The sequence below is a fragment of the Plodia interpunctella genome, chromosome 14, assembly GCF_027563975.2.
Source record: "Plodia interpunctella isolate USDA-ARS_2022_Savannah chromosome 14, ilPloInte3.2, whole genome shotgun sequence".
Classification (NCBI taxonomy): domain Eukaryota; kingdom Metazoa; phylum Arthropoda; class Insecta; order Lepidoptera; family Pyralidae; genus Plodia; species Plodia interpunctella.
Window position 1 is genome coordinate 7,213,567 of NC_071307.1, and position 20,448 is coordinate 7,234,014.

Below are 20,448 nucleotides of genomic sequence, written 5' to 3' on the forward strand. Positions count from 1 at the left end.
GAAGAGAAATAATATTTTACCAGTAAGCTCGTCAGCGTCAACGTCTCTGGTGACCAGCACAGCGGCCGCTAGGGCTGCGGGCACGCCCCACGCAGCCAGCTGCAGCAGCGAGGAATGCCTCTCGTTCCGTGACGGCGTGTTTGAAGACTGAGGGGGCCGCAGCACGCTGGCTCGCCAAGCGCCAGCCACCACTACCCACCTGGAAAGACAGGGTTGGGGATCATTTACATTGTTTCGGTTTAAACTGGTTTGAAATCACTTAAAATGACAACGTCGCAGCATCAAGGTCTTATTGGTCACCACGACGTCACCACCATAAGCCATGCCACTCAGCACATAAAGAAAACAGACGGCCCAACTCATGGCTACCGCAGTTTCCTCCGCAGAAGGAAGGCGTCAAAAACATTTTCTTTTTCTTAAAGGGCTCCGCGCGCGGTTAACCTTAATGATAACTATTATTGTTTTCAAAGGTAAAACATGCTTGACTATTATCAATATAATATCCGTTTTACTATATACCTTACAAGTTTTTAGTATGGTGTAAGGTCATGCATGTATTGATCACAAAGAATAGATTACCTTATTAGTTACAAACGCGAAAAGGTTAGCTAATTAAAAGTAATTTATTTGGTCTGCTCCTGTATCATTATTTTTATATTTTTTATTTCAACTCGCGCTATTCTGGAAATTATCGAGTCTGTCAGTAATTAAGATAATTGAACAGTCAATAAACCAACAAAAAAAGAACCAACAGCTGATGCAAGCAGGTGAACGCAAATTAAGTAAGTGTATTTATTGACCCATTGTTTTATACCTAAATGAAAGAAAATAAATGGGCGAGGCGGCTTTTCGATATGTATGTACATGTACCTACTTTACTCAAAAATCTGGCTGATATCTTTGGGTGTCACAAGCAATTTTTAACTCCTTGCTTAACCTCTTATCGGGGATTAAGTCCAAAATATGATATCGTAAAACCAAAAGCTTGTTGAATTTAGCTCCAAGTAAATTACGACCTGTGTCGTGTGTAGCTTAACTGGATGTTGACAGGTAAATCCAGGTGGATAGGGATTATACTCGTAGGCAGAGGCTCGTGGTGATTTGGAGATGTGATTCCTGCCAGGATTTTAATTTTTGGGATTATGGCGGATAAATCCCTAAGAGTAGAAGTAGTGTAGACACTGTACATAAGTACTATATGATGAATGGGTAGGTGCAACATTTTTATCGACTGTTTGAAGAATCACTTTCTCTTTATTAATTTCTCTTTTAATATATTCGGATAATGTGCTGATAACAATATCACTACAAGTCAATCTTTTTCGTCAACTTTGGACTTCATCTAAGTTTCTTATGTTTGAAGTAAATATGAAGACTCTGTGTCTAGAATATTAAATTATAACTCATACGTAAGTACCTAAGTCTTTTGTAAACAAATAAACGTATTTTGAAGCAGTTCATTTATCACGGAGTTCATTCCAAAGAGCGTTTAATCTTTCTCTTTAGGGTAATGTTCTGTGGGTTTTTAAGAGATTAACTTTGGTGGATGGGCCCTGCAGTGGCTTGTTGTAGCACTTGGACAAACAACTAGTTGTTTGAACAGAGCCGAAAGTGGCGATAGTGCAAACAAAACAAGTGTATGTTTGTCGGCTGACTGGTGTTCCCGACGGCATCACGGCACATGTTGGCTAACTTCATGTGTGTACGAATTGCATTGAAATACTTAATTAGTTCTCAGAAGTGAGCCGCATTATGTTTTTTTATTTATTAAGGATAAATTTGTATAAGAAATAGAATATTAGAGATGCCTCACCGGTTTATTTCTAGTACCTAATGATTTATGAAGTCTACTTAGCCTATTGCCTGATTACGATTCTGTTAACATCAGAACTGATTCTGAAAGATTGTTATTAACACAATGATCTTTATTATTATATATTTCATTTGTTATTCCAATAACTATCTACCTTTTAACCTCTTACTTAGAGGGAAAAAGATAGACATATATAAATCAACATATTATCGTGAGAGTGCGTGAGAGTTATTGAATGATGAAAATGCATCTCTATTCCCACGAAACTAATAAGCCTCATTCGGGAGGTAAATAGGAGGTTACTATAGACTTCAAATGATTCTTTGAACTAATAAATAATGTGTTTAATCATCAATACGTTATTTAATAAAAAAAAGGGCATGGTACTAAATTAACAAAAATACAATCAGAGAGGTGGGCGCCGCCGGTTAAGTTACAAGTAGGTACTCACCTACTACGGAAATGCAAATGATATTACGAGAGGCGCGAACAGACAGACGCTTTTAAGATTTTATTTTTATTTTAAACGGCGACTTCGGTCCAAGCGGCCATTACACGATAACGTTATCTCGCGGGTAAAAACACTGATTTCACACTGGTAAATTATGGGACTTCATGTGTCTAGACTTATGTGAAAACTAAATAAAAATATTTTATAAAATTTTCGTAAAAATTACATATGTATTTCCAAGCGGCAAGCTCCAAGTACTTGCTGTGATATTGTTAAGTAATTTTGATACTTAAGTATTTGAAATGTTGGCGCGAACCCGTTTGCTGCGGTAAACCCAGAAAAAAATCTTCATCAATGTTCATATCTTTATGGGTAGAAGGCCACACACGCTGGCCCTGTTGTATTCTTATTTCGAATGTGACTTCTCTCGTAAACGTCAATCCGCATCCATAGGGTTGTCAACTCGAAAGTTATTATTTTTAAACATTAATATAAGTAGCCAGTCATAAAACTAATTTATTACGTATCCGAATACAAGGCGAAGCATATGCAATCATATATTTCTGACTTGTTAAGTGCATTTGAAGTATTTATTTACTGCATTTAAGATAGAGTTTTATTGGATTGTACGTACATTGTACTTATTATAAAATAACACTTGAATTGATTTGAAAATGATTTCGTCAGGTGGTCGGCTCCAGATTTTTGATAGGCTTTGAAACTGCGAAACTACATATGTTACGAAATTAATTAGTACCTAAGAACTATGAATTGAAAATTTTGTAGTTAGAGTTTGAATCAATAAGTCAGTTACAATTTCTGTGACAGAATTAGACTAAAGGCACAGCCTAAAGGACATATATATTTGAAAGAGATATCTTATCATGGATTAAGTAGTTCCAATTCTACTTTAAGTAGAGTCCTGTCGCTAAAAATTGTTAGCTAAGGTGATGATTTGACTAATATTATATTCCTATTTGTAAAGATATTTTGTCCATCGGGCCACTATAGCTTAGTGCTCCGTATGGGCCGTTGAGAGTTGTCCTTAAAAAAATAATTAATAATGTTTGTGAGCCCTCGTGTCTCCACGCGCGCATTAGTTTGCTCACCTCAAGAGTTTACTGCTGCCATAATTTACGGACGGACGGACACGTCACGCCACAACTAACACGTTCCGATGGTATTTTAGTTAGAAGATCCCGTTCGTAACTCGCAAAGTTTGCATTAAATACATACAAAATATTGATGCAAATTCTTTAGGAAAGTAAATTTTAAGTTTTTTTAACATGATGCACATTACAGTACGCAATTTAAATAAATTGAAGAATAATCTTAATAATAAAATAAACTATAAAAGTACACCTATAACAAACTCAATTTAAATATTTATAGGTACTGAATAGACTTATGGCGTGATTTCCGAAGCGTATAGTGTTTATTCCACCAATAACCAGGAAACCTATAAAATGAGAGACTTATTTTCCTATAGAAGGACCAGTAACACAAACTATGGAGAGAACGAAGGATTTATGTTATTGTTTAGGGTTTATACTTCTATCCCTCTAGCTGTAACCTAAGTAAAGTAAGTGCTCAAAATTTCTGTACAGAGTCTTATTTCGATATATATATAATAATAGAATTGACTACTAGCTTCTACTATACTTATTATATAGAGGACCGATTTGCCAAAAACGTCTAGAAATGTGGACTAGCTGGGCGTGGGCCTCCGACGGTTTATGGTAGGCGGAATGCGATTAGATTAAAGAGAGAGAGGGAGAGAGAGTGAAGGGCATGTGATGGTATTTCTGTCACCTCTTTAATTGTCTTGCGGGGCGCGAACGCCTCGTTAAGTCTTTGCCCATAACAATAAAATTGAAGCAACACCCACACCGGCCTATCTGGGTGAACGCACCCATTTATCCTTTTGACGCTATATACTATTCTATTTATTGAGATTCTATTTAAACTGGCTGAAAGTGGACCTCTCTAAAGAAGTCTCCATGCCGATATAGGCTCGGAAATTGATAATTGATCTAATTGTCATCTAAATGTTCTAATTTGAAATAGAAACGGACATCCATGTATTACAGTTATACAGAAATTACATTGAATTATTGATTTTGATAAACAATTAAACCTTATATTTTATAATTTAAATGTATGTTATTAATATTGGGCGTAGCGCATTCAAAACAGCAGGTTATTGAACAAATCAAGTTTTCACACAAAAGCAAAGAAAAATTATTCGCGTCATTACTTTGCTGCGTTGAAGAATTCATAGCGCCTTTTACCAAAATTAGACATGTTGCTCGTCAAATCTCTGTAAAGTGGAAATAACTCGAGTGCAGAATGCACCGGTGCATGTGCAGGGGGGCTATTTCGGGAGATCGTAAAATCGATTACCGTCGGGACTCGAGTTGCGCTCGAGTCGATTCGTGTCGCGTCTCTAACAGGATCATAAAGTAAAGAGGAAACAGAAGCATCATCGCGGATGTAATTAACATTATGGGCCGATATAAAATTTCCATCGAAAACTTCTGTTTTCGGATTAGAAATTCCTTTGAATAGATACCGGGTTTCTCGCGCGTCTTTTACTAGTAAAATAATATGATGTGTGAATTCTGAACATTCTTTTTTTATGACAAGACAGGATACACTATTTCTGTTAAGACCAACCAGTAAGTTACTGATATTGGTTCGCTGACTTGTTTATGAACGTTTATGGGTTTGATGATATCAAAATAGAATATTAATATAGATGTTCAAAATATGAAAGAAGAAATCAGCAATGAATTGAATAATGGCTTCGTTTTGATAAATACATTATAGAAATTACTTCTTAAGCATTAATAGGTATCTATTATAAAGGCTCACTCATAATTTGCAATATTTTAAAAACTAAAGTACTAACTAACTTTTGAAACACACTTCACCAGAAATAACGCACCCTATAGAAACTACAGAGAAAGCCAGTCCTACTGGACCTACTTCGTCCGTCATCTTCCAAAATTATTTGGACGATTAGGGGGAAATTGATCGATGCATTGGATATCAGGGTATAGTGGTCACATATTAAAATATTAACAATAATATCATTTATGATTGATGTTTCTGAACTGGGAATGAATGAGCCACATATTTCCTTGGTAAACATGTGCTAGTTTTAATAATAAGGCACCTCATCCATTGCTGCAAGAACTTAGCTCCGTATTCTTGTCTCTCCTTGGGTATGCTAATATTAGGCTTTGTTTATTGCAATGAAATCTATACCTATCTTCGTCTATTCAAAAAATGTACATAATCATTGTCATTGAGATAATTGTTTCATTAAATACTTAAACAATGAGCTTATGTTTATTAGTATATAAACAATGATGAGAAACAAATAAATATTAAGTATAACTTCGTTTATTGTAAAGTTTCTCTGTCTCTCATCTGAGTGTTTTCCAGGTTTCTTCCTTTCTAGCTTTTCTTCTCCACTTCGCACGGTCTTCGGTATTCTTAGTAGTCAGATCATTCGCAATCCAGTTCTTTTTTCATTTAGTGATTAGCAAGTATGCAAAGGAGCTTAGCTTAGCGTCGCTCAGCTATGTAGTTACGCCCTATATGCGCACACGCAATGAAGGTAATAAATGAGGAGTTGTTAAATACTGCAGTGTACTCAAATTATAGTTTTGAGTTATGCTGATGATGAATGAGGATGTGAAGCTTGTTTTTATAGTTGATCGCTTTGAATTGTATTTAATTAATATCTATGTATATTGCATCCGGAGCGTGTATGCCTTTCGGCATCTTTGTCGGCTGCTTTCTTAGCATTTTTTGTGTCATGTTAAATTATTTGTCGCGGAAAAGGAGATAGGTTATGTACCTACATGTTCGTTTTGTATTTGAATTTTTTCTGCTGTGTTGCTTCTTAAGTTTCGTAAATGGCAAAGGCGAATGCAGTGCACCCGTAAGTAGATTTTTTTTTAAGACACATTAAAAAGTAATAAACACCACACAAGTTGAGAATGTATGTGAAAAAAATGTTAGTGTACTGTAAAAACTTGACTTTTTCTCCATGATTAGTCAGTTATCGATTACATTACAGCTCATACTTCGTTAGCTTCACATTTACAACGTAATTGCTACCTTCCAGGTATAGTTCTTCTTAACTCATCAATATTGATGGATTATCTTCCTGAGAACTAACGGACAACACGTACATGTACAAGATAGCTTCTTTGTAAATGGACAAGTATGAAAAACTCGTAGATCTATCTAGAATTTTTAGAAAAAGTTCAATGTGCTTTGAAATAATTTAGAGTAGCTGTATCGATTACCGGAAAAAATAATTAATTAAAAATAAATATGCTTACAGGATAGATATTTAGGTTAAGTTACTTTAATAGGGAGATAGAGTATTTAATCATAAAATTAATTTTGAAATTGGACAGATTAATAAGTATATTTTATTTAATTGGACCGAGCAAACGATTATATTTCCATGAGTATAGTTTCGTTGAATAATATGGAGAACAATTTTTCCTCGATGTAACTATTAAGTGGTGAAAATAAATATAATATTTATTTTTATTACTAATATAAACATTGTTAAAAAGTATATAATATCTTAACATTAACGTAATAAATATTTTTAAGAAAGGGTCAATTCAAAATTGGAACTATCCTCCTATCGTTTCCATAGATTAAAACTCAATGTGACCATCTCTAAATGGCCAGTCTATGGCAAATGGTCTCCGGAACGGGTTACGAGGCCTGAAAAATTACGATTACGACTTATGCGAACAATTTTTTATGGATCGTTCAAAGCGAGAACCATACACCCCATGGATGGAAAACTAAAAAACAACCTTTTGAACATTTTAACAGTTCAAGTTCAGAATGTAGGTAAATAAAATAATTATACCTACTTCAAATAGAAGTATATTGGCCATCAGTATTAAAATTAAAGAACTCATATATCTACCCCATGCATGCGAAAAGTTGACTACTTAGGTATAGATACCTACCGTATCATTATAACCTAGTTTTTGCTAGGGAATAATTGATAGTATTATACTTATGTTGACACATTTCCGCAGAAAATTCATAAAAGAATATATAAAATATCGGTTGTCATGTCATGTCATAGTTGGCTCATTATAATTTAGACGACTTTGACATGACGATCGTTGTTCCACAGAATAAAAAAAATAGACACCGGGTGTAAATAAACACAGGACGTACCTAAGTACCTTATTTTCTAAGAAAAACAAAGGAAAAAAAAGCTCTTCATTAAATACCCTTTTTAATTGTTAAAACTTGTCTTTCCTCCATTGAATAAATCAAGTTATATATAGGAGCTTCTACATGATGTAGTCATTATTTGTACATATAAGTGTGCTCTAAATTTCGCTTGCGTTCTTTTACTCAAAAGATTTTTTCAGGAATTAAACATCAATATGAATCATCGATTTTATAAAAAGATCAAGTATTTGTTTGTTTAAACCAATTTTTCTGATTTGAAAAAATCTAATAATATAAGTACTGGTAGTTCCAAATTCAGTGCAACTTGATTTGAAGTTAACGATGAAAGCTAGCATGAAAGCACAGTAATGTGACCTAATGTATACATTATCGCGAAACAGTTCCCGGAACTTTGATGGATTCAGCATACCTTGCTGGTTTTTCATTGCGGTATATAAACGCTTTCGCACAAACTACGCTATCTTCATTCAATCGCGTCGCGATCTGTCTGACTTTAGCGATAGTGTGGCATAGAAGCTCTAGCTTGGGCGAACAATTTTCTAATGATTTGCGCTGAATTATTTATACACATGCGCGCTATTACGTCTTGTTACATGAAATTGATGATCGCGACGAACGCAGCGGACACGTATTAAACTCTTGCGAAGGAATGTGTTTCCAACGCGCTAAATCTGACTATGAATCACTGGAAAGTCTTCTTTGATTAATTCTGCACTGCTTTAAGTATGTTCTTTATTTCACTTTTTAATTAGTCGCGCTATTAAACTAATGTTTTTGATTAAAATATTGTAAACATGTAGTTAAATTTCTAAACATAATATGTAACAGTTAGAATTAATATGTAATACTAAAATAACTATGTATTAAAAAAAAAACAAAGAAACCGGTAAATTAAACAGGAAAAAGTTATCTTTCCATCTACCACCGGTGTATCAGATTCGGTGGATTATGAGAGGAGTGATGAAAGAAAGAAAAGAGTAGTGAAATGGTGTTTATTGCCACAGCCATGTCTAAATTACCACTCAAATATTAAATAATCGGGTTCCAATAAGTAAAATATCTGCTTAAGTTCAAGACACACGTAACTTGCACTGGCATGCAGATTTGCATATTAATTTACAACACTTTACATATCAAAGTGTTAATTGCAACTTCGTGGAATAGTAACAAAGTCGTGAGTGTTAATCGTGATTTCGTTGAATAAACTTAAACTGTAACCTCATTAAAAACAAATAAGTACATGTGCATATAATTGTGTTATTTAATTTATAATTTAATGTTGAAAGGTGCTAAATTTAGAAATCATATGTACCTCGGCATAATGTTTATTACTAATCGCATCAACTTTTATTATTTTGATGAAATATTAGAGGTTCTATGTGTGAACAGAATTAACAAGTGTTAATTCTGTTCACACAGAACCTCTAGGATTAAGTAAGTACTTAATCCTAACAAATAATCAAGTAAGATATTTTTTATTAAAACCTTATTACCATTTATCTTAGATATATAAGTATCCCGAAATTTCCGTTGAAGCCTCCTCACCAACATTCAAAACTAATTTCGATTGTACCTAATTTTCATCGACTATTAGAATTGTGTGCTGCTGGTGTGACAGCACTTCAGAGTAAACGGTATATTATAAGCCCTAAATAGCCGCGCACTATTCATCTTCAGCCATTTTAAAATCCCCACTGCTGCGACCTTCCTTATGGATGGATAAGGTGTATGGGCCATGACCCACCACGCAGCCCATTGCGGATTGGCGGGTTTTAACGACTGCAGATACAACCGGGACGAAGGACGAAGGAGATCAAAAATATATTTTGGTTACCCATTCAATGTCCGACTATTATGTGAGTTACTAAACCGCCACTATTATACAGGCCAAGTGCGCTAACCACTGCACCATTGGGATTCGCTATATATTTCTATTTTTCAGAAAAAAATAATAATACGATGAATAGAATGGTGGCACTAGTGTGCGGTTAGATAGGGCTTAATTAAGTATTTTCTACTTAGAAGTACAACTTAACGGAATATTAACGGCTGTCTCGATGATACTTACGCATTAAGAGAATCTTATTATTTGCCGCTCGTTTGCCGTCTCGCAATTATCAAGTTATTGACGGCTAGGTGTCCATTACTCTGGCTTCGGGCTGTAATTGCTTCCAAGATTGATGATCGGGCTTGTTCAGCGAATATGATATTAATAATGAGGGAATCGAGATGGCCTCCTTACCCGACTTTACGTGTGGACGCAAATACATTAACTGAATCACGGAGGAGAAAAAGATGGAAAGAAACTATGTCTATAGACGGAAAGAACTTCATGATGAAGTTTTCATGACGTATACCTAGTTAGTAATACTATCTGGTAGTACGCTACTAGAGTTTGGGGTTGCCAGTATACTGCTAAGTATTATATAATCTGTGCCGGTGTCACATGCACATGAACATATGCACCACACCCAGCCAGCTCGGAGGCTGAAACGGACGAACCGAATACAGGCCGTAGGCCGTACCTATGCGACGCTGCTTCCATCCATCAAAGTCACGTTTGCTGGAATATACATCCTTCGTCTACATGCTTCACCTTGCCACCAAAACAGCGTCGAGCTCGCTTACTTGCTGTCAATACGAGGTATCAGAGGACGTTCCCTAGCTGGCCTCCCAGCGACCGCTACCTTACATAATCTGTGCCGGTGTCTTAACAAAAAATATTTCGATTCGACAAGACATCATATCCTTGGTGTGTCTACATAAATTCTAATGAAACGTCAACTATATAAATTCTGAAAACTGTCATCCCAACTAATATTATAAATGCGAAAGTAAGTTGGTTTGCTAGCTCTTCACGATATATCTACTCAATTTTTTTGAAATTTTGCATACCTTTTACCACCTTCAATCCCGGAAAATTAAAGCGGACGAACCGTAAGCTAGTTCAAAATAATTCTGAAAATTCTAGTTTCATAGTAGTCAATATTTAGACAACAGATACATCGATGTTCGATCTCATGTATGTAACCCTTTCTAAATATGTACAGTTTATGTTGCGAAGGAGTCAGAATACAGCCGCAACATAAAACGATTAAGTCCCCTTTAGTTTAAATTGCTTTTATGTTTTTAGCATTCAAATTCCAAAATGACGAGGAAAAAAACATTATATATAATCGAGAGCACTTGAATTGTCCTACAAAATGGTCCGTAACTAGATTTGTGACTTCAAAGGTCCGATGTGACACGTGAAAGACAGCCGGTTGGGCATGACTGGCAACTCTGAGTTTATTGTGGCTCCACAGATTATATATCTGTACTCTCCATTGGAGCAAAGTCGGTATATTTCGGAAGACAGCTTCGCGCCTCACCTCACTGAACACTAAGGCTGAGGGCATAAAGGAGTTATGTCCTCGAAAATAGTATGAATTAATTGACTTTAGAGCATTAAATATTTTTTGAATGCGCCAATCTCTTCCTGGAACTAATGAACCGATAAAATAATTTCCAGAAAATATTTCTTACGTTATGTAAGCTATTCATAATCCAACAATTTCCAGAAATATTTTTTCAAAACCATTCAGTACTCCAGAGTGACATAGCGTCATGAAACTTAATAAATAAAGAAATTCCATGAAGCTGGCATAGTGGCACCGTGTATCTGAAGTATCATTAAAATTTCAATACAAAAAGAGAAGAGTACGTATAACACTATAAGGTACATGTTGGGTACACAGCCTAACCTTCAAATTGGTTTCGAAGTGGAAGTGATTATCAGAATGACGGATTGACGCGTCGACACGGTAATCTCCGAAATTGATGGCCCGATCGCTCCGGCCACAACAAACATATATATATATATATTCTAGTTTAGTTATGTTTAACATCATAACATTAATCTACAGTGTTCTATGTTTTTATTTATTAATAACTGTGATGGAAATCCTTCATCTGAACAACCAACAAAAACCTAAAATTGCGACTGTATTTTTTTATCCCCACTTTTTTTACTACGAAGGGAACATGACAAAAAGGAAGGGCAAAGTTCATGTTTAATTTCAAAATTTAAAGCTACATGTGGTATTCAACAATTTCAGCTTAATATTTTGGTAAAATACTATTTTGTTGAAAAAAATTTTGTTTATAAGTTGATTCTAAAAAGGGCTATAACATTTTCATGAAAACTATAGATTTCTTTAAACAACTGCGTTTATATTTATATATTTTTTATTGTGACAAACAGCATGAAGTCCTCTTGTAAGTATTTTGTAATAAAAACTGGTCGAATCGAAAACGGCTTCGTTGTAATCGTTACCAGAATCGATACTTATTTGTCGAGTCCGAATCGATTGTAACGAGGCAATCGAAGCCTCCGAAGGCCTCGTTTCCTCAGAATGCCACTTTTTACTATCTTCTTATTTTGTTCAGCGCGGGAGCAATGCCTCCGATATTATGAACAAGTGTGCAGTGGTGACCAAATGTTTTTATTTTTAGGGACAGTTTTAAAAAGTATATACATATAAATGATCACGATTGGTTTTCATACATTTTTTACTTATCATTTATCCAGAACCGTATCCGTTTATCGAGAACCAGAACTAATACAAACAAAGAAATACAAACGTGGATAAAGAATATAATAGTAATAAATGTAGGACGTGTGTCATACGTCCTTAGGAGGGGTCTTAAGAGATAAAAGAATGACTTATTTATAGGGGAAAGTTATTCACTCTTACGACAAAAAGTTTCGCGAAAATGATAAATGAATAATCTATTACAGTTGAACGAAATAGGATAGTTATGTTTAATGCTGTGGTTTAATACTTAGAAATAATAGGCATCATATGCTTAAACGTAGTTTCCATGGCAGACATATTTCAAAGCAGATTCCAACTCGATCTCATCCCATCATAAATTACATTTAATAAATACTTGGCAAAAGTCAGTAATCGTCGGTATTTAATACAAGGCGTGAATTTCTTCGCCCGATTATCCTGAGAGCCGTGACCGAGTGGTGACTGCACGAGAGGGAGACAACATCAACGATAGAATGGGATGGATATATGTCAGTTTCTCAGGTGTGAACGAGACACGCGTGGAACATACTTCACAGGGATGCTGCGGTCCTCAAATTGTTGTGACCTTTTTTATTTCATCAATAATGTTGGAATGTCTAATGGACGTTTCGCGACCTCGAAATTGATATGTTTAAATGTTTTGGATTGATGGCGGACGTCCTACTCTAGCTGTCCACTCGTAACTTCCCATTAATCATAAGTTATATTGGAACTATAGTAAGATTTTATTCTGTAGTTAATATGTAAGTTGTATTTTAGCATTAAAGCTAAATTTACTTAACTAACAGAACGTGAGTTTTGATAATTAAGTAAATTATCTAGAGTACGGGTTTTACATGGGAACTATAAAATAGTACCATAGATAATTAAGTTACTTGAACGATTTACTCGATATAATTGTTCGACTCATATTTTTTAATTATTTTTGAAAGTTTAAAATTTACTTTACAGAATTAAGTTACTTAATTATGAAGAATAACTTTAGATTCTTTAGATAATATGTAGGTACTTCTATTTAGACTTAATATAAAGATTGGGCACCACTGGAAGACTCGTGCTTTTCCTTCGCTTCTCGTTAAAAGCTTTTAACGAGCCGACCTTGCCGTAACGATTAGAAAGAGACAGCGCATCTCCGCGCGCACAGCGCCTTAAGTCAGAAAAGGAAAAAGAAAACGTGGCCAACAATAAGCTTACTAACAAGACGGTGTAACTGAACACGAAACGCCTCAAGCGCCGCAATTATACATTGAATTATGCAACCTATATGTGTTTGTTTAAAGTGTAATTTTGAATGAGCAAACACGGGCGCTTGTTTGACGGCTGCCGACACGTCGACTTGACTAACGAGAATGACTCAGGCGGCGTGATGTTATTGTTTTTCTAATTTAAACCTTTTACGTCAAACGTGACGGTTCAAATTGGTTTGGGAAACACTGCTCCGCGGGGTTTTCTCGTAAATGCCCTTTTGAAATTTATTTAGATTGGTTTTCGCTGCGTACGGCTCGGGTAAGAGATCGGATCTATAAAGAAGGGTTTATGAGATCATACGGATAGTAATTGGACGTTTTCTAATGGTATTTGGGTCACGCATTATTTTTTTATATGACACTAGCGGCCCGCCCCGGCTTCGCTCGGGTTGAAACATGATAAATTAACCACCTAGACCTTCCTCGGTCATCACACCATGTATTGGTGAAAACCCCATGAAAATCCGTGCTGTAGTTTATGAGTTTATTGCGAACAGACAGACACATCTTGGAAATATTCATATTGTGCTGAATAAAAAATCTTTAAGTACCTAACTACTGCAAAATGCAGTATAATAAAAAGTATAGCATGTTACATTAATATAACAATGGGAATGCAAAAGTTACATGGTGGAAAATTGCATTCGCGCGAGCTCCATACAAAAGACATCAACGACCGCAACTAGTGAATGCCAAACTTTTTTTTCAAGCCTTTCGTAAATCGAATGGGACGTTTCTTAGTGAAATATGTTTGGTTTTATTAGTTATATTTTTCATATATTGTGTGTTTGTGTGTTTTCATAGTTTTCAGGTTCTACTTTAATTGAATTAGTACTGCGTAGATACTTTTGATACTTATTAAAATACAAAATCTTGCGCACAAATTTCAAAATTGCATTTGCCATTATGAATTAAATATTATTCGTGAATGTTTAAAATAACAATAAATAAATATATTAGGATAAATCACACAGATTGAGCTAGCCCCAAAGTTCGAGACTTGTGTTATGGGATACTTAAAGATACTATATTTTATAACAAATACATATATAGATAAAAATCCAAGACCCGGGTCAATCAGAAAAAGATCATTTTCCATCATGACCCGACCGGGGATCGAACCCGGGACCTCTCGTCTCATTGGCAAGAACTTTAACCACTGTGTCACCGAGGTCGTCAAATTTAATCTGAACATTCGTGCTTGAGTTTAAAATTTTCAACTTTCATAAAACAGACAACGATTTTTTTATATAATTTGATTGGCAAAAAAAAAAACAAGAGAATGTGTCCAAAGTCAACTCGGGTCACAGGTCATAACTTTTTCTCGACACCCATCAATCTATCGGAGTGATATGACACGATAACGCGGCTGGCGGCCCGTTTGATCTCTATTTTGCATCTAGCCGACGGTTACATCAAAGTAATGGGCCGTAAGTTACCGTCGCGGTTGGGGTATCGCACCCGTACAACATTTGTAACTCTCTCTCATGCCGTCCACGCTTTTTTTGCTCTCGCTTTATTTATTATAGAGTGTTTTGTCAGAATTGACTATGTCGCCCTCATAGGTGATAACAGTATTATTTTATAACAATAGATCGGCGCTTCACACCAACTATTGCCATTTTGTACTATTTTGTCGTCCGATGATATCCCGTCCATCGTTTGTTCTCTTCATTTCCTTTGGTCCACATTCGGTGACTGATCTTTGGTAGCTAGTTACAATACGGATTTTTTTTACTCATTGGCAGAAACGACAAAACCTAGAAATCGCGTAAAAAAAGAAACCTTTTTAAGATTTGGCTGTGATTTTACGACCGGCCGCTTGCTTGACGTATGCCTCTATGGGAATATTTGTCGAGATCGGGACCGGACTCCCCAAGATTTGGTGTATGCGTAAGTAATTATATTATTATTGGTAAGTTTCAAGAAAAATATAAGTCTTTTTGGCTCTTACGTATTAATATGTCATGCATATTGTGTTGGTCCGTAATAGACTATACGTACTAATAATATGAATAAATTGAATTTATGAAATATGGAAGTAAGTTGAGTAGGTGCTGAGCCTCGAAAGCTTTCCGAACCACATTATTATGGAAGTTAATACCGCGCGGAGTGCGAATGAACTGTGATTAGCAGCGGACGTGTGAAGCTTGACGCGACAGCTTGGAGCTTACGAGCTTACAAAGCTCACGATAGGAAAGCTATTATAAAGTTTATCTATATTATCAGCTTCTGTGATTAAAATAGTATTAGAGCTTATAAAGTTTTTGAATGGTTGAAGCTACATATTTGCTATGAATCGTAAAATTCAGTATGAGGTGTTAAAGGATAAATAGCTTTGACAGGTGAGAGGCAACAACAGCATTTCTAAGGACAGTTGTCGTCAAACCACAGCCAAATATTCAAGATTTTAAATCTTATTATTTAAACAAACACCAGGGTTCGTAGCATCGCAGCCAATAATGAATGTGGAACACAATAAAATTAGAGAGAACATTTTTCTCTGTCAAATCATTTTTATCATTCTATATTACATTTATAACTTAACAAGTTCCTGTGGTAAATATTGTAGTGTATTGGCTGTTAGTTTGTTCACTCGTCCGTCACGTCAAAACTCGTTAGTCGGCCGTCAATATATGATGGAGGGCATCCGAGTGTACCGCCGAATATTCATTTTCGATTACCATCGGCATTCCCTTTCAAATTGTGTATGTTCAAGTAATTAAAGAAAAGATTATTTATATCAGAAATTGGACCTTCACGTGTCATTCATGGTCATATTCGAAATAAAATAATGTTTTCCTAAGCTACAAACTACTAGCATTTCAACGACCATTGCTGAGAAAAAATACGGAAAGAAATTATATAAACAGTCTTGGTCCCCCCTATCATGGCCAGGAGGGCCTTTAGAATCCTGTTCAATGTTCAAATGTATGTGAAGCACATTTACCTTGAACTTGTAATCCTTTCCCGGCTCTGAAGCCTTCAAGCCTGAAGAGAGAGAGAGAGAGAGAGAGAGAGAGTAAGAAAGAGGAAAAGTCTATACTGATAATAGAATCTTAAGTCGTGTACATTACAAACAATTTCTCGTGTTATTAAATCGTAAATTTAAATGGTGAAACGTATATGTAGTGAGGAGAATGCGTGAAAATCTATGACCAAATCGAATGGCGGGGCGCGAGCTCGCTTCCTCACACTTTGAAGTATCAGTTGATGCCAGCACGAACTATCAGCCATGATCGAGGTGCATAGAATTCTAAGTCAAATGCTTGGACATTTAACAAAAGGTAGCCCACATATTATATAACCACATATCATATTTTTTAAAATCTATAATGATTCTCGAGTTTTAGTAGATAGGTATTTTATTTGGTATACTTCCTAAACAATCTTCCAACGGTAGTGAATAAAACATCGCAAGAATAGTTATCTCTTACTAAGGAATGTATTTTTTCCATTTTTCTTTCGCGAATCTTTACATAATAATAAATAAATTGTAATGTGCTTCCTTTATCAGTTTACAAACAAAAAATAATGAACCAGCAGCGCCCCGGGGCTTCGCTCCCGTGGAAATTTCAGGATACAAGGTACCCTATGTGTTTTTCCAGGTTATATTCTACCCGTGTACTAAATTTCATAACGATCGATCCAGTAGATTTTGCGTGAAAGAGTTACAAACATACAACATCCTCACAAACTTTCGCATTTACCTATAATATTAGTAGAATACAAAAGGTCGTGTGAAATAGAAATTATGATTCTTATCAGACTTAAAAACACCTCGACTAAGGTAAAGGTCAAAATAGGCTTTTTATAGAGTTTCTGGCCCTGCTGAAAAATGGCGGTAAAATTTGATAGTATCTGATAAAAATACAGCCCATATTCCCTCTATCCAGATATAGAAGCCGCGGCAAGCTGCCGGATTATAGCAGGCATTAAAAGCTGGTTCAAAAAGCTTTAAAACTTTTATGGTGCCTTGTTAGACCAGTATCGGAACGAGCGAAGATAAAACTCCAATCTACTAAATTGGACAAGGATTTTTTTATCTTATAAAAATTACTGAGAAGTGCTAAAACTGGTGCACAACTGACCCCTGTTTTAATTGTAATGTTCTGCCTAATTGGAGTTTCTGGTAATGAATAAGAGCTGCTTGCCTTTCAATGTTGCTGCTTGAGAATTTCGTTCAAAATGTTGATTTGAGGAGGATTATCAATATTTGTTCCATGTTTATAAAAATAATCAAAGACGACCAATCGCGGCGAAATCAAATCAGGTGGGGTTCGATTAAATAAATTACTATTATTTACTATTTCGTCGATATTCATCTATAGTAGTAGATTTTTTTATATATTTAACCTGTCATTCATAAAAATGTTAAAGTACACTTTAAGCCAAAGTATGTTTTGTCTCTTTCAATTTAGAATGGGTATTATAGAGTGCGATAGTGACAAAACATACTTTAGTTTAAAGTATACTTTAACATTTTTATGAATAAACCATTTCATCGTGGAATAAATAATAAATATTTTCATTTAATAAATATATATGTTGAATCCTCTCCGGTCAATATAATTAAAGTATACCCACGAATCTTCAAAAATTACGATAGGCGGGTCTCATATATTTGAGTTTAGTGAGTCTGAGAACAGATCTCGTTACGGCACTATGTTTATGGCTCGGTTATAGCACCTTGTTTTACATACAATCGACTCTCGCTTCTTATACGATGAAAATAAACAGGTTATCGCATCCCTTTGTTGTGGAGATGGGAACCTTGTGTTTATATCTTGTCCCGTTTGAGCCCGGACAAGATCATATCCACTATATAGTTAAAGTTATTCTCCGTTACAGAAATTGCCTGAGGATAGTTTGCTTAAGCCTGGCACAATCCATCCATCTCTTTTTAGACCTTCAACGAAATCAATATACGTCAAAAATACGAAATAAAATAACGAATAAAATGATTATGTACGAAAATATAGTCTTCATGTCACAATTTTTGTGGTGTGGAAAGTGTGTGGAAAGTAGGTAATTTCGCCCCGATCCTAGTAAATGTGTCTAAAATATAAAGCAGGCCAGGCAGTCAAAACATTTGTAAAATATACAAAAGCATTTTCGGGACTTGACATAAACAAGACAAAATTATCGAGCCAAGATCTAAATGCCGATATTCAGGAGGATGATAAGCCGATTTATACATTATTCATTCCTGGTTAATACGCTGATATACGAACGAATGTATGTGATATTCAAGCGAGTGGAATTGGTAACTTATCTTTATCAATAATGCATTTATTTGTACCAGGCTAGCAGCAGTGTACTATTGCTATAACACAGAAGCAAAAAGGTATGAGTGATGAATGCAAGAATTGCCTCTTTGAAAAAGAAAGGTTATTGTTGTTCGACAGTGGAAGTAAGCTCAATTACTAATTTTGTTGTAGTACCTAGATACCTACACAATGTTTCCGAAATTCAACGAAAACACAAAAAGATATAATACCTATTTGTTCATTACAACCTAGGTCATTTTCTCAACATATTTTACTTGTATTCTTGGAATATATCTGTGATATCAACTTACCTATTTTGTAGGATTTTTCTTAGACCAGAATAAACGTTACCGAAACAACACAGTCGTAATAAACATCCTACAACTTGGAACCATAAAATAATTTGTAGAACTCGAGTTTTCTATCCTTATCTATCTAATCTATATGATTGAATGTGAGAAAGAGACAGATAAGGCAGTAAAGGATAGATATTGGGTAGATGCAGGTACCCCGCTGGCATGTGCATCTGCTTAGTGAACCGCTGGCACAGCTTAGAACTAAAAAGAAATGGGGCTGAAATTATCGTTAATTTGTTTTGAAAATTAAATAAAAAATTAAACACTTAGCTAGCCTTGTTCGTTTATCTTAGTTTGAATTGAGTAGAAAATAAGTAAATACGTGTTGCTTAATATGATTAACTAAATATTGATAAAAAAATATATTTTATCATACCTAGTAGAACAATGTTTTCAATGTTGGTTACAGACATCGTAACTGAAAGTGAGTTTACCTATATATTCAACTCAAATCATCTTATAAAATCCATCTCCCATCCCATCCGTATAAACAAATATTTCGTGTATACAATACAACAACCCTGTCCAAACATTTCTCTGTCCGTTTCGGAAACATTTCGGCTTTTTTCGTGTTTAAATTACGGCCGTCGAGATTTCTCCATACGATCAATAAATCAATAAATATATACGGCTATGTGTGTGCTGTCTGTCTGAATTTTAATGGAAATGGTTGTTTGTTTAGGACCACACTATCCCTGCCCTGCGGATCTGCTATTAAACGGGAGCCATCTTGTAAGACTTCCTGTAGAAATATCGAGTAATTTGATAATAGTAATTTGTGATTTCGCTCGGATTTCAGTTTAAATTTTTTTGCTATAAAGAAAATATTTTTTTATTTCGTGCATCCTATATACATATTATTAATACTATAAGTATAACATATAAAACTTGGATTCACTTATGATAACTCGATTAATCGATCAATATTAATTTATCATTTTTATTTCCAACTTTTTTTTACAAACTTTTTGTAGTTTTTGTCATTTGGTTGGTTCTATATCTACGCTGAATATCAAATGCATATTTTCCTAATTAGCTTTAAAAATGCTCTATCTATGCAGCAAACTCCTAACAGACCCAAACTACCGTTCCGATACAAAAACCGCTGCCGATAATAAATTATGCATTTTTTTCAATTCCCTGCACCAGACGCTTACAAAAAAACCTACCTGGCCAACAATGGCCCCGAACCATTTATTTGGCCGAACGTCCCAACATTTCACGTTTTCGTATGGACCCAAAAGGAATAATTTGCACAAAGCATTCCGTATTTTCTGAGAACAAAAGTTGACCTTGCGGTGGAAACAATATTTTACAGAGTCGTTGACGGCTACTGAAATAAAAACGAGAAGAAATTTAAATAAAACATGTTACGGGATTCCTGACATGAGACACGACAAGGGACAAAAAAGATGAGCACATACACATTGCACTGCTCAGCCACCGCCAGCATTTTTGAATAAGCTAAAATTTTAAAATGATCG

At 35.2% G+C, this 20,448-nt stretch overlaps 1 protein-coding gene across 1 annotated transcript in view; it reads right to left on the reverse strand.

The window, feature by feature from the left end:
• The window catches only part of fz4 (frizzled 4), a 38,380-nt gene that overhangs the window by 5,961 nt on the left and 11,971 nt on the right, over positions 1-20,448 (reverse strand). Inside the window, exon 2 of the mRNA XM_053754932.2 lies at positions 21-199. Coding sequence (XP_053610907.1) covers positions 21-199 — 179 coding nt within the window. The remainder of the gene's footprint in view (positions 1-20; positions 200-20,448) is intronic.